Source organism: Pleuronectes platessa, chromosome 22 (genome assembly GCF_947347685.1).
Source record: "Pleuronectes platessa chromosome 22, fPlePla1.1, whole genome shotgun sequence".
NCBI classification, from domain to species: Eukaryota; Metazoa; Chordata; class Actinopteri; order Pleuronectiformes; family Pleuronectidae; genus Pleuronectes; species Pleuronectes platessa.
This window is the reverse complement of record NC_070647.1, coordinates 6,573,018-6,594,469: the sequence shown is the minus strand read 5'-3', so window position 1 is coordinate 6,594,469 and position 21,452 is coordinate 6,573,018. Positions and strand designations below refer to the sequence as shown.

The 21,452-nt window shown below is 43.7% G+C and overlaps 1 protein-coding gene across 1 annotated transcript; it reads left to right on the top strand.

Moving 5' to 3' along the window:
• Window positions 1-4,047: 4,047 nt before the first annotated feature.
• zgc:162331 (uncharacterized protein LOC793007 homolog) lies at window positions 4,048-21,194 on the top strand. The gene is made up of 6 exons (XM_053415450.1): window positions 4,048-4,053; window positions 6,092-6,416; window positions 17,760-17,951; window positions 19,500-19,653; window positions 19,767-19,952; window positions 20,864-21,194. The coding sequence occupies exons 1-6, from the start codon at window positions 4,048-4,050 to the stop codon at window positions 21,192-21,194; spliced, it is 1,194 nt and encodes a 397-aa protein (XP_053271425.1).
• Window positions 21,195-21,452: the final 258 nt, after the last annotated feature.

The following is a 21,452-nucleotide window of genomic DNA, read 5'->3' as shown; positions in this document are numbered from 1 at the left end:
CAAACACCCAGGGTCCAATCAGAGCTGCCTTTGGCTTTGGCCCGCCCTCATTATCGCCTGATTCCTCACAAGAATTTCTCCAGATCTCAGTCATCTGAGCGGCTGCCACAGATTAGCTGAACCCCGGTGAGCGGCGCTGTCTTGTCCTCTGTTAACCTCCCGTTAGAGGAAAGTCCCTCGCTCCTGTGTGACCCTGTGCTCTCACACTTAGCTCTGCTGATCGGCTTTATACGCTGCAATGCTGCAGATGCATATACAGATATACAAACTCATAAACAGGGTGAATATGCACAGGGGTAGTATTGTACAGCATGACAAGTACAAATACACACACCCACACAACAGCTAGCACACATAGGTGTGCCTGAATACAGCAAAGAGCGATACAGACAAAAAGTGCAAAGTGTGTGTGTGTGCCACTGTGCTATGTTTTCTATTATATAACAGTATTTAATGCGCTCTAAGATGTCGCATTAGGGATTAGGTTGATAGTGACAAAGGCTCTTCAGTGTGTGTGTGTGTGTGTGTGTGTTTGTGTGTACTGTGACCGACACAACGTCTAGTGTTTAATACCCCTCATACTAAATACACTGCACATGCACATGTAGCTGCATTGCTCATGGGAACATAGAAGGAGCCGGTGTTTCCCCTGTGTAGCTGAGGAGGAAACACATTGTCATGAAGTGATGTTGCACGTTGTTCCAAACACTGAGCTTCCTGGTTAAAGCATCTGTACAAGTGAAAACATGAAAGGGGTTAAACCCACTCTGTTTGCCTTGGCCTACTTTTAAGGCTTCTTCCTTGATGCTGCCCTCAATATTAATATATGAACAATGGGTCAAATGACTGCGTAGTGTTGGGAGAGAGGTCTCTTGTACTAACAAGCCGACAAAGCAGCATCTCTGCCTGAGACCATCATCTAACTTTTCAAACAGGAACACGAATCCTGTCAGACTCTGCTGTTGGAGCTGAGAGTATTAAGCTTTCCAAAGAATCGTTGCACTGAAGGGATCTGACCAATCATGTCGTTCATCTTCAGTCGAACTGATCCCTTTTCATTTGACCTGTAATTGTAAAATTAAATGATTATTTCAAGGTAGCGTCTTGAGAGATTGTATGGAAATACTTTGGAATCTACAGTCCTCTAAAGTAAAACGCAGGACTTTGGTTGAAGCTTTTGAGTCTCGACCAAAAATCAATTGCTTTGATTCACTCAAGCATTGATAAACCTACAGGAAGTTACCTGCCCATCAACAAACAGCAGTCAGGCAGTTTTAGTTATTAGCTGGTGAGCACAGTTGAGCTGCTAAACAGCCTTACACTAAGCTCTGAGCTGATGGAGAACAAAACTGAGCTCAAAAGAGAGTAAACATGGAACTCTCACTTGTCACCTGACCAGAGACACGACTCCACATGAATATAGATGTTGTTTATATCTGTTAACATGGGTTGATGGGTGACTGTCTACGTCAGCTACTTTTTATTCTTCTATTTTATCAACACTTACTGATTTCAACTGTAAGCAGCAGTGTCCCGTGGCAGTTGGACAAAAAACTGAGAGCGATGTGTACAAATGTGAATTTAATCCACATCTGCCCGGCTGCTTCTTTAATCCCTATAATCCTTCTCACGAGGGGGCGGCTGTGGCTGAGGGGTTGAAGTGGTCATCATCCAACCAGAAGGTCGGCAGATTGAATCCCAGCCCATGCGGAAGGGTCATTGGGCAAGATGCTGAATCCTGATTGGCCCATCAAGGATGCTGAATGCACTAATTAGAGGTCGCTTTGACTAAAAGCATCAGCTAAATGACATGTAATGAGTGTTAGTCCCTCGTGACTGGATACAACTCAAACCAGTATAACACCAGCAGCTGTAACTTTAAATGTCTGACGTCTGACCCTGTCTGGTCCTGTAGACTTATGTCCCCATCCAGCGTGGCAGCCCACAATGCAATCTGCAGGGTAGAGGCTGATGGTGAGCTCAGCAACGTTCCCAGTTGTTTGCACCCGTTATGCCTATAGTTTCTTTTATAATTAAAGAGGCGATGGTTTATTGATGATAGAAATGCAGCTGATAGCATATTAAAGACACCATGTATTATTGATTCTGCTGTGTATATAAGCCACTGATTATCAATGTCTGACTGGTACAACTTGAATCATAGCAGATAAATATACAGATATATATATACACAAAATAGAATACTAATGTATACTGATACACGGGACATAGTGAAAACAGCTAGTGAAGCAAGTAAGTAAGTAATGAAGTTAATTATAGTGTTATATGTAATTATTATATTTATATATTCACTAAATCTGATTCTCCTAGTATTCTTGCGGTTCACTGTCATTTCAGTTTATCACATTTATACAAAAAAGAAAACTGACACCACTAAAAGCCAGGTGTATATTTTTGGCCCCAATTGACTTAACGTGTACTTTACATGTACAAAGTGTATAAAGTCCCATGTGACAGCATAACACCGTGTCACATCACCATCATGACAACAGCAACAGCGCCCTCGTGGCTGTTATGGCTTTTTACATAATAAATAGCATGTGCCAACTGCCAAGCTGGAGTACAAATACAAAATAAGAAGAAAAACATGAATTATCACTTAAAGCAGAATAAGAGCAGAAGGAAATGTCACTCAACATCCATGTTTTATGGTGGTTTTCAAAATTAAAGGAACAGTTTGGCATTTTAGGGGGAAAAATGCTTTTGTCTGCGTCCTTGCTGAGAGTTGGACAGACTCTGTCTGTGTCCGTCTTCAGGATTCACTGTTATTCATCATTTACAGAGCAGCATTAGTATTAATTTAGATTCATGTTTGTGCTGAATATAATTCTAATATCATCTTTTATATATTTTCTATCTTCCACCAGTTTGAATATATCCAGATGTTTTGCTGCTCAACGTTCCAGTTGTGATGCTTAGCAGATGCATTTTAAGATCCTTAGATTTGACAGTTTCCCTGTGTGTTCGTCCCTAAACTTTTCACATTGCACATTAAATATTGAACAGTGCTACTTTAGAGCAACAGTTCACATGTTGAGGACCGAGTGCTAACTCATTCCTCTTTTGAATTTTGCTATTTCCTGAGATCAGTTCCGCGAATCAGCTAAACCCTGACATCTGGAACTAGCTTTCTCAGTCCCAGGCCCATTTTCTGATTCACTCTTATAAGATGAGTGTATAAATGTACAATTTGATGTCTCAAAATAAAATCTTGGATCAGTCCTTTGAAGCCTTTCCTGTGTCCACTTTGCCAAAGCTGTGTCTGTAAATAATGTAGTTGTCAGCCGCGGAGCCCACCACGTCCCCATTCAGAGGCCCAATATTTACAAAATCAAAGTTTTCTCTGGCTAAAAGTGTCAATCGGTCTTTCTTTCCCAATTCCTCGCTGTCTTTCCCTCCGTCTCCGATCGTTTCCCTGCTGCTCTCCTGCAATCGCTCACTCTGCTCCTCTCTCTCTCACTATTCAGTCGTTCTCCAGCTCTACCTACTTTCTTTTCTCTCTCCCATTTCTGGTCCCACATGCATCAATTATTCACGACTCTGCATGGACTTTTCTTGAAAACAGGGCCATCAACAAGAGCTGCCCGGGTCATCGTGTTACACCTGAGCCTACACATGTGTCATATCCAGTCCCACTTGAGGATACATGCATGCGCACACACACACAAACGCACACACGCACACATGCACACACACAAATGGGATTGTGCACTCACTCAGAGCTGGAGGGGGAGGCAGGCAGGTACTGGAGTCATGTTTTTAACCTAATGGATGAGTGTCAACAGAAAAAACGCAGCAGATTCAGAAACAGCCCGTGTTGAGTTCAAATTAAATTAAATCATCATTTTTATTTGATCTGTAAACCTTTTGCCTTGCAGTTACAACCCCTCAACAAAAGGGTGTGCTGCACCCCCCCCCCTCCCCCCGCCCCTCTCAGTACCCCTGCCTCAAGCTTGTAGAGCAATTACCACTTTGTAAAATATGTAAGATACAGGTGATTTAATCTATTTGAGAGAATTGAGCTAGATGAATGTGAGTAATAAGAGAAAGTATGAAATTAAGGAGTAGTTGCGTTGTGACTTTATTTGTCGGCCAGTGTTGTCGGCCCTGCAGAGCGAGCCCCGTCCTCTGAGCTCAGTTTGCACTGCCGGGGTACAAGGGTTGAGAATATTTACAGGGAATCGGCTCAGCCCTCTGGCTGGATGCTGGGCTCCTTCCTCTGACGGCACTGACCACAGCACAAATCTGTGGCCTGGGTAGAGCTTCACCAGGCCCCAACAACATGCCAGGATCGGTATTTTAAACAGAAGGTTTTAGGGGATAACACACATTTGTTTTCACACAGACTGTGAAAACAAGCGTAATGTGATGACTCTCTGCAAACGCTTATTTCTGTGCAGTGTTGTTACATTCCCCCCGGTGAAAAAGGGTCCACAAGGTAAAACACGAGTGGGGATAACAAATGAGGGATTTGTGGCTGGAGTAAAAGCAAATTGTTGAATTGGGACTTGAAATGAACCCTTGGTCTGTGTGTTCTGAGTTTACAGAGCAGCTACAGGCTGCTGAGGATATACCTGTCATGGAGAGTTGACCTCAACTGACCCGTTTATCCCTCTCTTAGCATGTTAAACTGAGCCTGAGACCCACAGCCCCCCGGGAGTAAGCCTGGATTTATACTTCACTGTGGATGTGAACGACTGCATTTACATGGCAGCTTCAAGATAGATTACTTTATTGTAAAATGTTGATATTTGATTTGGTCTCAGTTTTGAAGCAACCTCCATCATTAGGGATATTAGCTAATAGATATATGCAGACTCCTTTTCCATTGCCAGTAGAGGAGTTTGCCTGTTTTTTTCTTGCCAAATTCATGTGATTAAATTGTGATATTACTCAATATTAACATACATGACAATTGCATCTTGATGTAAAGATTCGAATTATGATGTTTTCCCATATCCTCCAGCCCTAAATTACACTACCATGTGTTTTGTAGCCACCAGACCATATGAGTGCAGTTTTTTTAAGCTGTGAGTCAGTTCCAGGACACCTTTGTACAAGTATACAGCTATATCATAAAAATATGAATATATATTTATGCGTCCTGTTTTCTTTCCTCCATCCAGGCCAGCTGTCCTCGCTGTTCGACCACTTTCTGCCTGAAAGACGTCCCAGGAGGTGGGTGCTTGTACAATGTCTAACAATGGCCACACAGGCCTCACAGTGACAGAAACATGTGAGCACGGCGGCAGCACTTTGAGCTGGTTCGACTGAAACAGAAGCTCCATGCTGTCACTTCTGATTCCCTCCTGTTCTGCTGGGAGTTCAGTTCAGGGCGACCGCCATCTTTCCTAACCTCCTCGTAGCCTGGTGCCGTTCAGTTGTTATCTCATGTGTGTGACCTCCCATGAGGCAGTGGCTCAATAGTCAATATTGATCCCCGGGAGTGAGGCCTCCTATCTATCTGTCTATACAATGCACTGAAACACTGGGCGAGAGGGGCAGCGAGGGGGGAAAGGGCTGCGACCGAGAATATCAGGACTTAAGGCTGCATGAGTTACAGCTCAGCACAGCTCAGCGAATGAGTTAGTGTTACGCAAGAGCTCAGTCAGCCCAGCTGGGGATCAGAGAGGGGGGGGGGGGGGGGGGAGAGAGAGAGAGAGAGAGAGAGAGAGAGAGAGAGAGAGATAGAGAAAGAGAGAGCAGGGAGAGTGTGAGCGAGGAGGAGGCTCGACAGCAAGTGAGCAGAGAGCGGGCAGATTACAGCTGGATCCTCCACATTTATACGCACACATGCAGATGCGAGCGCACACACATGCACGCTCCCTCACTTCATCTCTGTCTCTCCCGTGCAGCATCATGAGCAGCACCGCCAGGGGGGGTTTCCTCTCTCCACCAAGGGAGTGAGGGGAAAAAGAAGGACAGAAGAGGAGGACAGGTGAGAAGGAGAAAGGAGAGAGAGGAGGAGGGACAAGAAGAAGAAGAAGAAGGACGCAGAAAACTTTCCCCTAAAGGATACCCCCCCCCCCTATTTTGACCATGAGGCTGTGAATTCCTCTTCCTCTCGCAGAACGCCTCTTCTTCATCACCCAACCCCATGGCCCCCAAAGTAGGTCCCAGAGGTCAGAGCCCCAGCACCCCCCTCTGGATGCTGCTGTGGCCCCTGCTCTGTGCACTGGTCCTGGCTGAGGGCACTTCACTCGGCACAGAGGACCCGCTGGGCACCGGTGCCATGTCTCTGCCGGAGGACTGGACCGGCACAACTGTGCAGCTGCAGCCGGACCTGCAGACTGAAGCCGAGACGCAGGCAGGAGCACAGACGGAGGCTGTGACAGAGGCTGTGACAGAGGCTGTGACAGAGATGCAGACTCAGAGCATCACCAGCAATTACACAGGTTAGTGAATCTGTCAATCACCCGCTGTTTCTCCCCTTTTCCCTTCCATTTTTTTACTGTACACATAAAGTTGTAACGTTGCAAGATTTTGGGACGGACAACTATTTTCATAATCAAAGATTAAGGCGACTATTTTAGTGAATAATCAAGTAATTGTTTCCACCATTAGATTCGTGAAAAATGTCCATCAGCATCTTTAATCATGGCCAGTGTTCCAAAACTGAAAAAATATTTTGCTCTTAAATAAATAAATACATTTTAATAATGTTTCAAAATAGTAATAAAAAAAGAGATTAATCTTCTATTGGTTTGAATAATTGACTAATAGTATAGTCTGTATAGATTCATTAAGCTAGTAAGGACTTATGTCAAATTAATCGACTCTTGGGTCTAAGCATTTATCTTTTAACAAAGCTTTTTCTTTGAATTTCCTCATTTTACATCAAACTAAATGTTCAGATGATGTTTTCTGTAACTGTCCACGACACACGCCAGATTAAACTCAACACTGACTTCCAGTGAGTCGGTGAAATCAAGAACTGCATGTGTTATAAATGACTCTGACCGATTCAACTTTCTGACCTCATCAGATTTATTTCCTCATCATGGACCAAACCTTTCCAACATTCAGATATTTCAATATTTTATCTACATTATTTATATTATCACTACACGTCTTCTTATGGGCATATAAACCAGAGCCATTGCAGCCTGATAAGTATCTGTTGTGTCAAAGTCGGTTTCCTCCGTCGACTTGTGTTTCCCTTTCAGCTAAACCTGAACCCGACCTTGACCTGCCCTTCGCCCCAAACCTAAGTATAACTCTGATCTTGGAAAGAAGCGCAGCAGTGAACTCGATTCCAAGACGTTTGTCACAAGACCGGGATTTCCGAACGTATTTGGCAAAACTTTAAAGCCGCTAAGAAGCCTTGAGTTTCAAATTGCAAATAGAACAAATCTCAAGCACGTTGCTGAAAGTGTTTCAATGGACTCATTCGAGGTTGTTTGGGCATTTTTCTTGCTAGAGCACCCATTCAAGAAACACCCCGACCCTTCCATTCTGTTTTGAATCCACACACCATGAGAACGTGGTGATTTCAAGTGACTGAGTCGGATTTTGTGCAAGTAAACATCTGTTTCAGTCGGGCTGCTGTTCTCGACAGCACGCGAGTGTCGGACTGGGAAGTCACTTGGTGTTTGTGCATCAGCTCATGCATCCACTCCGCTTTGCTTCGGATTAAAAGGGAATCCGTGTGTTTGTGTGCGTCCGTGCTTGTGCAGTGCAACATACACATGCTTCTCAGTATGCAGAATGTGCGGGTGCTCTTGAGCATCATCTATCTTTTTGGTACGAATGAATTTACTGGACTGGTTTTTACTTCTTCAAACGACTGATCGAGGGTTTGAGTGTCAGTTTTTTGGTTTTCGGGAACTAGTTGTCATGTTTGTAAATCGCGCATAATTTTTTAAGATTTTTTTAGTTTTTGTGCTATACAGAAGTGCGTGCACACAAGTACACGTGCACTGTTATGTGTTTCACTCATGGTGGGCATATGGCTGTGATGCAGTTTAAGACACTTTGTTATGTCCAGACCGGAGCTGCTCAGCCTGAAGAGAAAGCTGCAGCGCCGCTCGCATGACTTCTCCTTTGCTGACGCATGAGCTGCCTTTCTCTTCTCCTCCGTTCCCTCTGTCCATTTTCGCTCTCTCTATTTCTCTCCTCCTCTCTGTCTATATGTCGCTCTCTCCCACTCCTCTGTGTTTATTTTCGTCGGCCTCTATCTGATCTCGCTCTCTTTTGTCGCTAATTGCTTTTTTCTTCCCCTGTCCCTTTGTGTCTGCACACTTTGCTTTTGCTTCTCTCTCTGTCCGTCACTTCTCGTTTCTTCCTTTATCTCCCGCCAATGTTTCTCTCTCTTTTTCCAGCATTTACTCTTTGTCCCTCGCCTGCCCTCTCACTCACAGAGCACATATCCTCACGTGCACGCATCATAAATAGCCTATAGCAGGGGACAAAATGCCTCACGTGCCTCTCTCTCTCTCTCTCACACACACACACACACACACACAGACACACAAACACACACACACACACAATCAGAAATGCCTTCGGCCCGAACGACAACAATCTTCTTAAAGGTTTAGAGAATAAACAACACAGTTGCTTGTTTCATAAGGGCAGCTGTGAGTCTGACAGGGCAGGAATAAGCACTTTATACTTTAATAACACACACACACACACACACAGGTGATCAGCTGGCTTGCCACATTGCCCCACATGCATGAATTACGCCAGAGCAGAGTGTTTATGTGAGAGAGCTTTAACAATTCAAAAATCCAGGAAGTGTGATTAACATCAACTTACCCAAAAGCAAAGTCCGTGTGTGTGTGTGTGTGTGTGTGTGTGACATTACAAACTATTTATTTCCAGACGCATGAGCAGATAAAAGCTTAGGGTTTATTTTTCTCCCAACATATTTCCGGCCTGGTTCCCTCTTTCTTCCCTTCAGGTCTGGATTACAGCAGCAGCACCGTGTTTGTTTATTGGACGTCAGCTTCTCGTGAACAGACTCAATTGACATTTATGGGACAAAAAAAAATCTAAATAAATCTGGTTAAATATAGAAGGCTTTTGTGCGCGCTGGGCTTCTGAACAGGGAAGATTTATAAAGCAGTCAAGTTAAAACCAGTGGACGAAGACAAATATGGTTTGGTCGTGGAAGTGGTTTCTAACCTGTTTTTCTGTTATCGCCCCATAGCCCCTTGGTCAGTATCACCTGTCAAGGTCAAATGTGTCATTAACTATTTAAAAGTGGATTTTGTTAGAATATTTTGTTCATACAATTGAACTTTCCATATAAAGTTGGTTTGGTTGAATTTGAATTAAGCTTTCTATCGATGCAGAGACTAGATTTCATATATACATTAAGCATCTATTTAAACTGTTAATTCAGCAAGCCCACATTTAGAGATGTCATAATTCCTTTATATCAATTATTTGATCTCCTTTTTTCCTCTTATCCATAACTATTCCATCACTTTATTACTTCAGTTTAAAAGTATTTTTCAAGTAGGTTGGTACTTTTTTGCTTTTTCACCATAATTAGCAACTATTCCATCCTCCATTGACCAACTCCAGTTGTATTTCACTTCTTTAATGATTACTTGTAGCTCATGTCCAATCCTTTTATCGGACTATTTAAACAGTAAATTCATTGAGCCTGTTGTTACCTTTTACCCAACACCTGTTTACTGAACGCACACTTTTCAAATCGATAAAACTGGTGAAGCAGATGTGTGAAGGCTCCGACCCTCGGAGGGCTTCACACTGTCAATACGAGCCCTGATTTATTATGCAGCTCGTCCAGGAATTCTGTGCTGCAGACCGTTCCTGGAAGTAATCTGATCAGGGATCTGCTATTGATTCATTCATTTTCAGGTGCTCCTCATTTGACCTCCGACTGGATTCACACACACACTTGTAACTCTTGTCACTCGGTCTGTACAGGTTCATCTAATCTATTCTGTTGAGTCCATTTAAAGTATAAACTTTCATACAGCTTTCACAACAATATCATTATAGTATATCAATATATCCAACAGTACACATAAACAGTACACACAAACAGTACCAAGAAGCCAATGTACTTTAAAATAAAACTCAATCTACAAGACAGTCTACACTTACAGCTCTGAGAGGTTGTACTTCCAAGACTTGAGCGCTAATGAAGCCAGGCTTTAAACGGGACAAGACATATTCAAGGCCAATCAGCAACTGCCTCTTTTTACGAATGTACAAAACAGAACTTTGTAAATAACAACAGCTTGTGGCAACTCTTAAGGGTCATGCAACCTCAGACACAGAACAAGGCATGAAACACAGGTCGTCTGTTACACTCACACGGAAATGCTAACAACTAAATGTTAGTATAGAGATATTAGGCAGGTATAATGTTCAAAGTTCTGAAAACTATAACACTCCAAACTATCTTATTTACTATTGATCATGACAACAGAATTCTCATGGCAATGCAGATAATTAGAGATGAAGAAAAAGCAACAAACTGACTCCTGTAGGGTTTCGACAATCTCAGAGAAATAAAACATTATGAGAATAAATACTGGATCAAAATGTAAATTATGTAAATCAGTCCACCTTCAAACTTAGTATATAAATATAAAGTGAATGTTTGTTCATCAGTGGATAACAGTTAACCTGTTCAGGTGCTGGAAAGCTGCTGATGGGCAGCAGTTATTTCAGCTTTAGCAAATCCATTAACACAGTCACACAACCTATTAACCTCGACAGGGTGTGTGAGAGTTAATGTTAGTGTTAAGCTCTAAATAAGGCCTATATATCAGTTACTTAGCAGGCAGTCTGCCTTTTAATCTAACCAAACAAGAGTTTGCATTCGGATCCTGTTTATAGACGTGTTCTGTTTCTGTACAACTACTTTATCTTTTTACTCTTTTGTCCACAAACACTTCATAACAGGCTCATTTTACCTGACGCAAAGGGACTGTTATGTTCTTATGTTCCCTCCAAAAGAAAACACAGGAGACTAAAGTGGGGCATGTGGTCAACAACTTCAAACAAAGTCCTTGTTTTTCCCAGCGGCTAAACATTCCAAACTTGTTCTACTTCTGTTAGAAAAACAAATGTTCACTTTTAAATACAGCATCTACTTCACGATGACAATAAGCGGCTTTTTCTTCACACTGAGTCTCTCTGGATAAGATCGTCAGTCAAAAGCACCAAAACGTGAATGTATAACGTTACAATGCCGGTAATCTGATTAACTGACGAGCCAAGCCAATTACCTTTGTCTATTCCCGGCTATTTCTAGTGCAAGAAATCCTGTTAATGACACGCTAGCACACGGGAATACAGATGCACACGTTGGCGGTAGCAGGTGGAGTCCAGTGTATTTCTGAGTTTGTTTTCATTGGAATCATTGGAGGCTTTAAAGTAAATCTATACTCTTCATCATTCCTTATAAGAGCAGTGGGTAGTTTGATACTATTATAATCTATAGAATAACAATTTCAGTATATTTCAAGTTTAAGTAATTTTTTTAATTTATTTTTAAAGAAACAGTGCAACATTTATTAAAGTTTAATAAACACAGCGGGCCCAGAAGAGGAGTTTCTGTGGGGATGTCGCATTCACACATTCTGTCCACGACACACGCTATCGTCCCTCCTGAGCCCTGTGGACTTGGTGAGCTTCAGACAAAGAGTTGCCTCTGTCTCCTGCCTGTCAATCCAATATGGCTGCTGGCAGTGGCTCAACTTCATTATTACCTTCCCACGGCTTAAAGCTAGCCCCACAAACTGAACAAAGACGCCTGGTGGTGGACGCTGGGTGGCAACAGCTAAAGGGCAAACGGAATGAGAGTAACCAGCCTGCGGGAGATAAACACGCCTCTAAAACGTCGTCCAAATGGTTGGTTGGTGCATTGTGCCATGCAAAACCACAAACGAAGCATTAATGCAGTGCCTGTCTGTAATGGGCTGTGGCCTTTGGTGATGTTGCATGCAGCTCTGTATCTAGAATTGTGAAAGTGACCTGCAGTAATGAAGCCGCGTCAAGAGAACTCAATCAATCAAAATGTATTTGTATAATTTGTATATTCACAAATCCCAATTTGCCTCATAGTGCTCAACAAGGTGTGACATCTTCTGTCCTCAACCCTCAGCAAGAGAGAGGAAAAACTACCAGTAAAAACCCTTTTAACAGAGGAATACAAACAGTAAAAACCCTTTTAACAGAGGAATACAACCAGTAAAAACCCCTTTAACAGGAAAACTACCAGTAAAAACCCCTTTAACAGAGGAAAACTACCCAGAAACCTCAGAGAGCCACATGAGAGGGATCCCTGACCCAGGACGGACAGATGTGCAATAGATGCCGCGAGCAGCAGAGAACGTCACAATAATAACAATATTTACAACATTGAGAAAAGACAGCATCTAACATAATTGGAGATATTTATCATTGTTTAAAGTATTTGTACATAAGAAAATATCCGACAGAGATGGCGGGAGCAGTAAAAACTTGGCAATTCCTTGGCTCCTTGACAATACGCATGCCAAGTGTGATGTGATGAACAGTTGTTGAGATGTGCGAGCCACAGACGGACAGACTGAGATTCCTGGATGTTAAATGAGGAGACTGACGCTTTTCTCATGTTCGGTAAAAGTGTAGCTCGAGCCAGCTTTGGTAAAAAAAAAAGGCTGAGCATGGAGAGAATCCTGGTCTGACTCTGCTACAAGGTGAAATCCCCCTAAAAGCACCTCCATGAAAACAACGTAAGTGAACAGAAATAACGGATGTGTGTGTATATAGAGCAGGAGGTGAGATCTGATCCCAGATCTGATCACAAGATGAGATGGGGTCGTATTTTAGTGCCAGGTGTGAACACACACACACCCAAATCTGTCCACTTGGGATGGGATCACAAAAACCAAATGTTAATACGAGGTGTGTACTGGGCCTTAGTGAGCTTGAGAGGTGCTGGCAGGCCACGAAGTGGGATCAACTTCAGATCACACAAAGAACAGCTGGAGGGGACTAAGCAAATATTATACTCAAGAAGAAGTAGAAGAACACAAAGATGAAGGAGATGAAGCCAGTGAGCCAAGTCATCTCTCATCAACTTCCACTCAGAAATCTCCCTGCCTGGTAAAGATGAAGTTTATTTTCAACCACTGCTCATCCAGGGGAAACTGGCCGAGCACAGAGGAGACGCAGACTTTCCTTTAGTGTTTTAAGCTCACTTCTAACTCTAGTTTTTTCCTTCAAATTCTTCATTTCTTGGTGGCTTCTCCTTTTTATCAAAGGAAAACAAGTAATCTACTTCTTCCACATGGAAATACTTCATAATAAGAGGTTGACGTTAATGCACGATGGGTTTCACTCACAGACAAACACACACCGGCTTCTTCAAATGTCTTATTCAGCATATTTTCTGAGGATGAGAGGATTAAAACTGCACCACTCAATATTTCTATTGAATATTTCAATATTTCTACTGAAATATTAATTGTTGTATGAAAGGACACAGCCATATACCTCTATCAGTGGGTATGTGCTGAATGTATCCATTCCCATCCCAGACAATAGCCAGGTGGGTGTAACAGTTTTTTTTTACCAGAGAAACGTGACTTACGTGATTTAGCCCATTCTTTAGGTTTCACCACCCACAGCTTCTACTGTTCACTCTCAGGGACACCACATCGACTTTAATATCAAGCTCCATTTACTTGTTCTGCACACGTTTCTACACAGTGGGAATGGAAGCTAAAAGACAAAAGGTGTTAAGCAGGCAGCAGGAGTCCAACGAAACTGAGTTGCATTATGGGAAATGTTGAATATTAGATATTTAAACCCGTCTCTACTTTAAGCACTGCTTTTGATCATTCTCTCTCTTCGTGGCAATTAATGGAGTCGGACTTGGTTGTAACTCACTACCTGACATTGTTTGGTAGATGGGAGTGTTTGTGCAGTGATCACTTATTGAACTTGAAGCCTCATGAAGCTGAAGAGTTCACATTTTGGGGTGTGGATGTGCATTATGTCACACAAGATCTATACACTTTGTATATGTGTGCAGGGCATGGGTACATCCATTGTGTGCGTGTGTGTGTGTGTGTGTGTGTGTGTGTGTGTGTGTGTGTGTTTGAATCTTTAATGCAAAGAGCCTAATCTTTATTTAATCACAAACTATTCAGAGTGCTCCCCTGACAGAGACGAGTGGAGAGGGGTTCACAGACGAATGCGGCAGAGGGGATGTTTGGACGGCCGTGTGGGGTTGCCAGGTCGGCTGGTCCAGAGGTGTTTTTCGCGCCCTTTTGCCGGCTGAACTCTCTGAGTGGCAACCCACAGCTTCAAAGTGATAGAGAGGCTTTCTGAATGCGAGCGAAGCAACAGGACTGAGCAAATAGAGCACAGAGTCAACATGCACACACACAAAGACTAGTGCCCATAGACCCGATGTCGATGTGCGTGTACAAACAATTCCCAGCTGAACTGAACTATAGTTTAGTCAAAAACACACCAACACTAACACACACTGTCATAACACGCTCTGTTTGTTTGCTCCACACCGGTGTCGTTGTTTAGTTTTCTGTTTACTACTGGGAGGTGGTGTTACCTCAGCAGGGTTTCGTAAGAATAGGGAAGAGTTTCCTGTTGCGGCGTGGCAACAGCGAGCAAAAAAACAAAACAAGCACGAGTCTTAAAACACAAACTCGCACGTAATATGTTCAATATTTTATGTGCCTTTATAGAGCGAAAGGCTTTTTTCTTTGGCAGGCAGTGGCAGTGTGTGTGTGCGCGCATGTGTGTTATGTGGGAGTGTGTTTGTGTGTGTGTGTGGTTGCTCCAGCATGGTTCATTTAATAGCTCATTTGTTTGCTAGATCACAAGCTGACATACAGTAAACACCAGGGGCGTAGCAAAGCAAAGCAGCCCCCCCCCCAAAGGGGGCACCCTGAGAACATCTGATCCACAGCAAAGATCATCTATGTTAGGGAGACTTTAGCATCACCACAGTCAGAACCCCCCCTAACAAGGCCCTCTACCAGTAGCTTTCCTGCCAAGAGCTTCGACCCCCATGACCCTTTTGCCTGGGGCCCCCAAAGTCCCTTCAAATGCTTTTGGTAAATATTAAAACATTGATGACAGTAAGAAAATAAGAGTTTTATAACCAAACTCTACAATCCCCCCAACTCTCCTGGACATGTAAGCCTCTTGAAGCTCATTGTTCTGGTAGAACAGCACAAACTGTTGTGTTTCATATACATATACAATGTTGTTTCAGAGAAGACAAAGATGAATGAACAGACTCGTGCTGGAGTGTTCAGTCCTCATCGAACATCACATGATGTCTGTTAGGACAACATGTGCTGGATAGCCTGACTGAAAAGAAGCACTTTTGAATTATTTAAAACTAAATGCCCTTCCTTATAGCAGCTTTACATATTGTGCGTGCTGGGACACTCGACAAGCACAATATCACTTTGGTCACAGTCTTATGAATCTGGCTGTTCTATGATCCTGACACGAAACGATTCTGCTGAACAGTGCTCAAAACAGAAGAAAGGGGATTTCTACGTTAACTAATATGTCATATACGTAGAGCACAGTTATTTAAAGCTATAAGTTGGTAAAAATGCAGATATTTATTTAATATTTCAGCAATTGGAACAACTGCATCTCTAAATGCTTCAGTATTCTCTTCAGCTTGTAGCTAAGGTGCTGATCACAGTGTGGTAGTAGGGGTATGAGCTCTCCTGGTGGGAAACAGAATGGCTTTTACTTTCTGCTCTGAAAAGCTTGTCCTTGTGTTTCCATGCACCGTGCTCGTTACGCACGTGTCTGCCTCGGTGTATATATGTGTATATATATATATATACAACAACGTGTATATATATATATATATATATATATATACATATGTGAGGGAGGGGGTGCAGTCGTCTTCACACAGGATCACTGGATCCACTCCCTCTCTGCAGAAATCCTCCCATCTGTCGCTCCTAATCAGCACAGAGCAGCTTGCATGTTCACAGGGTTTTATACTGGGATGACATCTCTCCCTTTCTCTCTCTCTCACACACACACACACAGACTCGCTGACTCACAGATTACACTAATAATGACACAGCAACATTTATTTTAAAATGCAATTTTTATATTTAAAAACATTTCATTAATCACTTTGTAGAATATGCATGTCATTTTCACACAACTCCCGGGTCCCACTCCCATGTTTTTGGAATTTTGACATTGTGTTGGTTCGCATCTTACTTTACAATACAGTTCTTAGCACTTCCTAACAAAGCAGGAGTCAGTCAAGTGAAAACCAGACTCCCAGCAGCTGACTGAGAAATTGCTGAGTCATCAGTATTGGAATATAACCCTGTCAAACCCCTGCAGATATTACAGGGTCATTAACCTCACTAACAGTATATCTGAGTGAACATGGGATGTTTGGTGCAGTTAGCAATGCTGTGGGTTTGTGTACCGGAGATTTCCTGAGAGCCTGAGACATCCTCGCAGCTCGACAACAGCAGCTGCTGCATCACGAGACCTCTCAGAGGAAATGGCTCATTGTAGCATAAGGAGGATAAAAATAGGGCTTTCTGTCTCTGACTCTCTTTGAAGGCGATCCAGTGTTACTTATAATCTCAGAAACAGACGCTCCATGCATGAGTTCGGTCTGACAAGACAGCGGAAGAGAAGAAAGAAAGAGAGGGACGAGAGGGATGGAGAAGTAGACAGGGACAAAGGAGAAGGGGTTAGACAGAGGTAATGGACGAGTTTAAATCCTCTACATTGTCTGCTACGAGACGTCAAAGCCAGATATTCAGAGTCTGACAGCTGTAAATCTCCGTATCAAAGAGGTTTTATCCACCGATCAGACGTCTTTTATAGAAAAGCCAAATTTAACTCTTAAGCTTTTTATTGATGGAAAGTCATTTTTGCTGTTTCTATAAATGTCAACGATTAAATGAGCACTTATCTTCCACTAGGCCGTTCCAGATAGTGACGACATCTTAACTTCACTTTCAAAGTTTACTCGTTTTCTTTACACAAGTTTTTATATTATGAGAATCAAAAACAATTCCTCTACACAGAGAAATTACTGACCCCTAACCCTAACCCATCCTGGCTTATGGGGATCGAACAAGTGGAAGCTCTTGGAAGAGGAGGGGGCATCGACAGCATCCTTTGAGAAAATTAATTATATATTTGAACCTTTTTGCTCTTTTCAATTATGAAAACTTACACAAAAGGGTTTAAGGTCAAATTCTTTCCTCTGTGATAGTAATATACATATACACATAATAAATTGCTGTTTTCTATTTAGTATTTCTTGCATTCTATTTATCTGGCAGTTGCTTTTTTCACAAGTTACGCAAGTTTGGGTTCAGTGTCACGGGCACAGGAGATCAAACCAGCAATCCCTGTGATCAGGGGACAACCCGCTCCACCACCTGGTACACAGCTGCTCAACTGAACTCAGAAATCCCAACTTCAGAGTTCAAATTGACAGCATGATTATTATGCCCATTTCGACTACACTGAATAACTTAAATGGAATCTAAATATAACAGCTACAAGGGTCTATAATTATATGCCATTCCAAAAGATGTAAACTGCGGAGCTTCAGCTAAATTAATTCAACAACACGGAGACATCAGGTGTAGCACAAATATCATTAACTTCATCAATAGGGGGAAAAGGACTGTGTACGAGAACCCCAAGTTTCTCCTCAGTGATGTCTTCAGCTCTGTTTCGATCTGTGAGCTTACCATTTCGTTGATTCTCCTCAGGTCTGTCCTGTATCCCCGTCATGCCTCCGCGTCGGGGCTCCTTCTACGTGGAGAGTGGCACAGGCGTGTCTGTCGGCAGCGTGCTGGCCTTCTGGTGCAGAGAGGGATACCAGCTGGTCGGCAGCGACAAGATCTACTGCAACGTCAGGAAAGGAAAACCCCAGTGGAGCAACTACCTGCCTGTCTGCGAAGGTATAAGCAGGGTCACGCAAAGTGGGACTTAATAATACGAAAGCCTTTTTGGAAAGTTAGAATATAAAGTGTGAAGGGTTCCTCCACTGCTATGTCTGTGTTTCTCATTTCTCACATCTGGTTATGCATGAGATCAGGTTGCAGGTCTCTTGTTAAGACCTTTTTGTGCTCGGAGAACACTTTTAACTTTCCATATCGAAATGCAAAAATGTCGTGTGAAATCAGCATCAAGTTCCATGTAGAAAAAACTGGAAAAATGCCTGAGAGCGGTAAAAAACTACAAGAGGGGCTAGAAATATCACTTTTAGGTGTTGGAAATGTGATGTCATATCATCCGACAAAGACAAAGACATGCAGCCAGAAAGGAAAAGGATAGTGTGATGTTATGTGGCTGAGGGGTAGAGTGGTCGTCCTCCAACCAGAAGGTTGGCAGCTTGATCCCAGTTTTCCCAATCATGCCGAAGTGTCCTAGCCTGGATGCCAGACGAACTTAGCCCCGCCCACAACATTTGAGGTCGGGAAGTTCGGTCTGGAGTCGCTCCGCTGGGGAGAAGTTATGCCCGGTTCGAAATCGACCGGACCAATCAGATTGTCAGGGCGGGCTTTATACGATGATGGACAGATGATCAACGGCATCAAAGACGTGGTTAACGAGATAAGGAAGCTGGTCCCATTTACTTTGCTGCAGGTAGCGCGGAACGGGAGTCACTGTCAACGCATCAAGGCTGATGCGTTAACATCAAGGCTGATGTTAACGCATCAGCCTTGTCTCGTGGTGATTTGTTTGTTTATTGTATTTTAACGTTTGTGTTTGGTTTTATGGATTAAAGTATCGCGTGTACTTAATGTCATTCCAGTTTTACGGTGTATTTACGGCTACGATGAAGTGAACAATAAAGAGCCGTGTGACATCAGTAGAGAAACTCTGCGTCATGTTTGGGGGGGGGGGGCTGTTACATTAACTGTTTCTCTCAAAAATGCTGATCGTGTTGGTAAGCTCTCCGTGTATCCTTAAATTATTTTTACAACCCCGGCAAAATTCCTTTTTACTGATCTTCTTCTACTTCTTCCAGCGTGCGTGCAGTTGAGTTCTGTTGACAACAACTATGCGTCGCTTTACATACGTCACATACTACGTTGCTCTGATTGGTTGTAGGTCTATCCAATTGAGCGAAGAGGAATTTAATTTCCTGGTTCGGTTGAAACACGCCCCATAATCACAGCCCAATGGAGCGGTATAAGACTCACATTCTGACTTGAATTGTGAGTATGACAATGTCAGGCTAGAAGTGTCCCAAAGCAAGATACTGAACCCCAGATGGCCCCTCATAGAAAGAAGTGCTGCATGTATGAATGTGTGTGTGAATGCTTTAATGGCTGAACTGTATTGTAAATAGTGAGTGGTCAACAAGACTAGAAAAGCTCTATATAAATACAGACCATTAACCATTAAGTGTTAATGAATGTGTTATAATATATATCATTATATATTTTCCTCGGATCTGTAGCAGGATACATTGACACAAAGTCTTTTTTCCCACTCATCAGCGATTCCCAGGCCAGAGGACCGAGGTCTGAGAGTGGCCGTGTTGGCGTCAGTTGTGAGCGGCATCGTCATCCTCGCCATGTCCCTGTCCTTCCTCATCTGCTGTCTGCAAGAGCGCACGGGCCGGGACCGAGCCAAGAAGGAGGGCCGGAGCAGGTAGGGGGTGGAGAGAGAACCTGAAAGACGCCCCTCGATAGAACCCCTGCACCTGAACGTCTCCGTCACACCCAGGCTTTGTTCTCCGACTGATAAAGGTCTCCCCTCCACAGGCGCAGAGAGAAGAACTCGTCCCGCCGCAGCGAGTGTTGGCTGGAGAGAGAGGAGGGTGAGTGGGAGGCCTTCCCTCCTCCCAAGATCTTCCACCTGTCTCAGAGGGTGAACCCCCGCCTGGCTCCAGACAGCCCCCTGTACCTAACCGGAAGCCTTGGTGGATACGAGAACAGAGGATACCAGAGGTAGAACATCAGCACTCACATCTGGAGGAAACCAATTTGGAGCCAAGTCACTTGTCTTGCTTTAGAACATTTTCAGACATTAGGGAAAATGTCCAGAGAATTGGGTCCAGACATGTGCTGGAGTTTGTCTTTCACATGTCACATCAGACGCACAACAACAGGAAAAGGTCTGGAACATTCAGGCGAGGGGCGGCGTCTGGGTAAAGCGTGCAGGACATGATGTTTTATAGTCTGCTGCAGAGACCACGTGTTTTTGTTTCACCAGCCCTTATCGCCAACAGCTCTCAAATCTCTGTGTCTTTCCAAGTTGACATCTTTGTCCATGTGTTGGATTAACATTTGCTAAAACACCACTATGTGTTGTTGTGTATGGAAAGTAGCCCTTCCCAAAAATCTGTCTAGACAGTTTCTTCCATTTTCTATACCGTTTATCATTTGGGGGTCTCTTGGGGCTTGGGCCAATGCCAGCTGACATTGGGTGAGAGGTAGGCTGCAACCTGGACAGGTCACCAGTCCATCACAGAGCTGACAAAGAGACACACAAGCAATCAAACTCACATTCACTCCTAACTCCCCGAGGCAAACAAAAGGAAAACATGCAAACCCACACAGAAAGTCCCTGGCTGGTTGTCAAGTCCGTGACCTGCTAAGCAATGGAACACCATGCTGCCTTATCTACAGTATTTTCCAGATGTTAGTCTTTGGTAATATGACTGCACATGGGGCTAGGATAAAGAACCAAAGGCAGGAGGTACTGAAAGATGGACAAATATATCGTTGGTTTTTGCATGCCTTTACAAGACCGGGGACAGGAGGTGTCTGCCATGCTTTCCTCGGGTTATCACGTTCTTCTAATGTCAGTTATTTCAATTTCCGTTGATGGTGAAAAGTCTCGCCTCTCTCTCTTTCAGGAGTCAGGAGAGTTTGCTGAAGGCTTCCCTGCCCGGACTTTACCGCTCCGAGTCCCAGCTGTACCCGCACGTGGTCCTGCAGAGGGTCCCCACTCCGACGGCACCCACCGCCCCGTCTGCGCCGTCCGCCCCTCTCTACCTCCAATTCGCCACCTCGGCCGCCTCCTCACCAGCCCACACAGGCCCCAGCAGCCAGCCTCACCTCATGGCGCAGTACCCGACCCCAACGTACCCACCGAACCCCAACACAGCTGTGCCTCCCTACCCCCACCCAGCACCAGCGCCCATCTACCCCCACCCCAACCCGGTACCACAGCGGCGATGGCAGTAGCCGCCACATTGACATAGCCCTGTGACATTCCTGTGAAGTAAAACCCAGGAAGAAAGCATTGCAAGCATGTTCTGGAGGCACATGAAGTCTTTCCATCTTCCTCCATCCCTGTTTTCTCACACTGAAGGCTGCAAATGCAACTTTCATAAGCAGACATGATGGGAAAGTGCAGACATGGACACGCAGCCAGTCGTAGACGCCTCTCTGTTTTGCTGCATGCTTGCAGTTTGGACTGGATCCCAAGCAACTGAACACTGA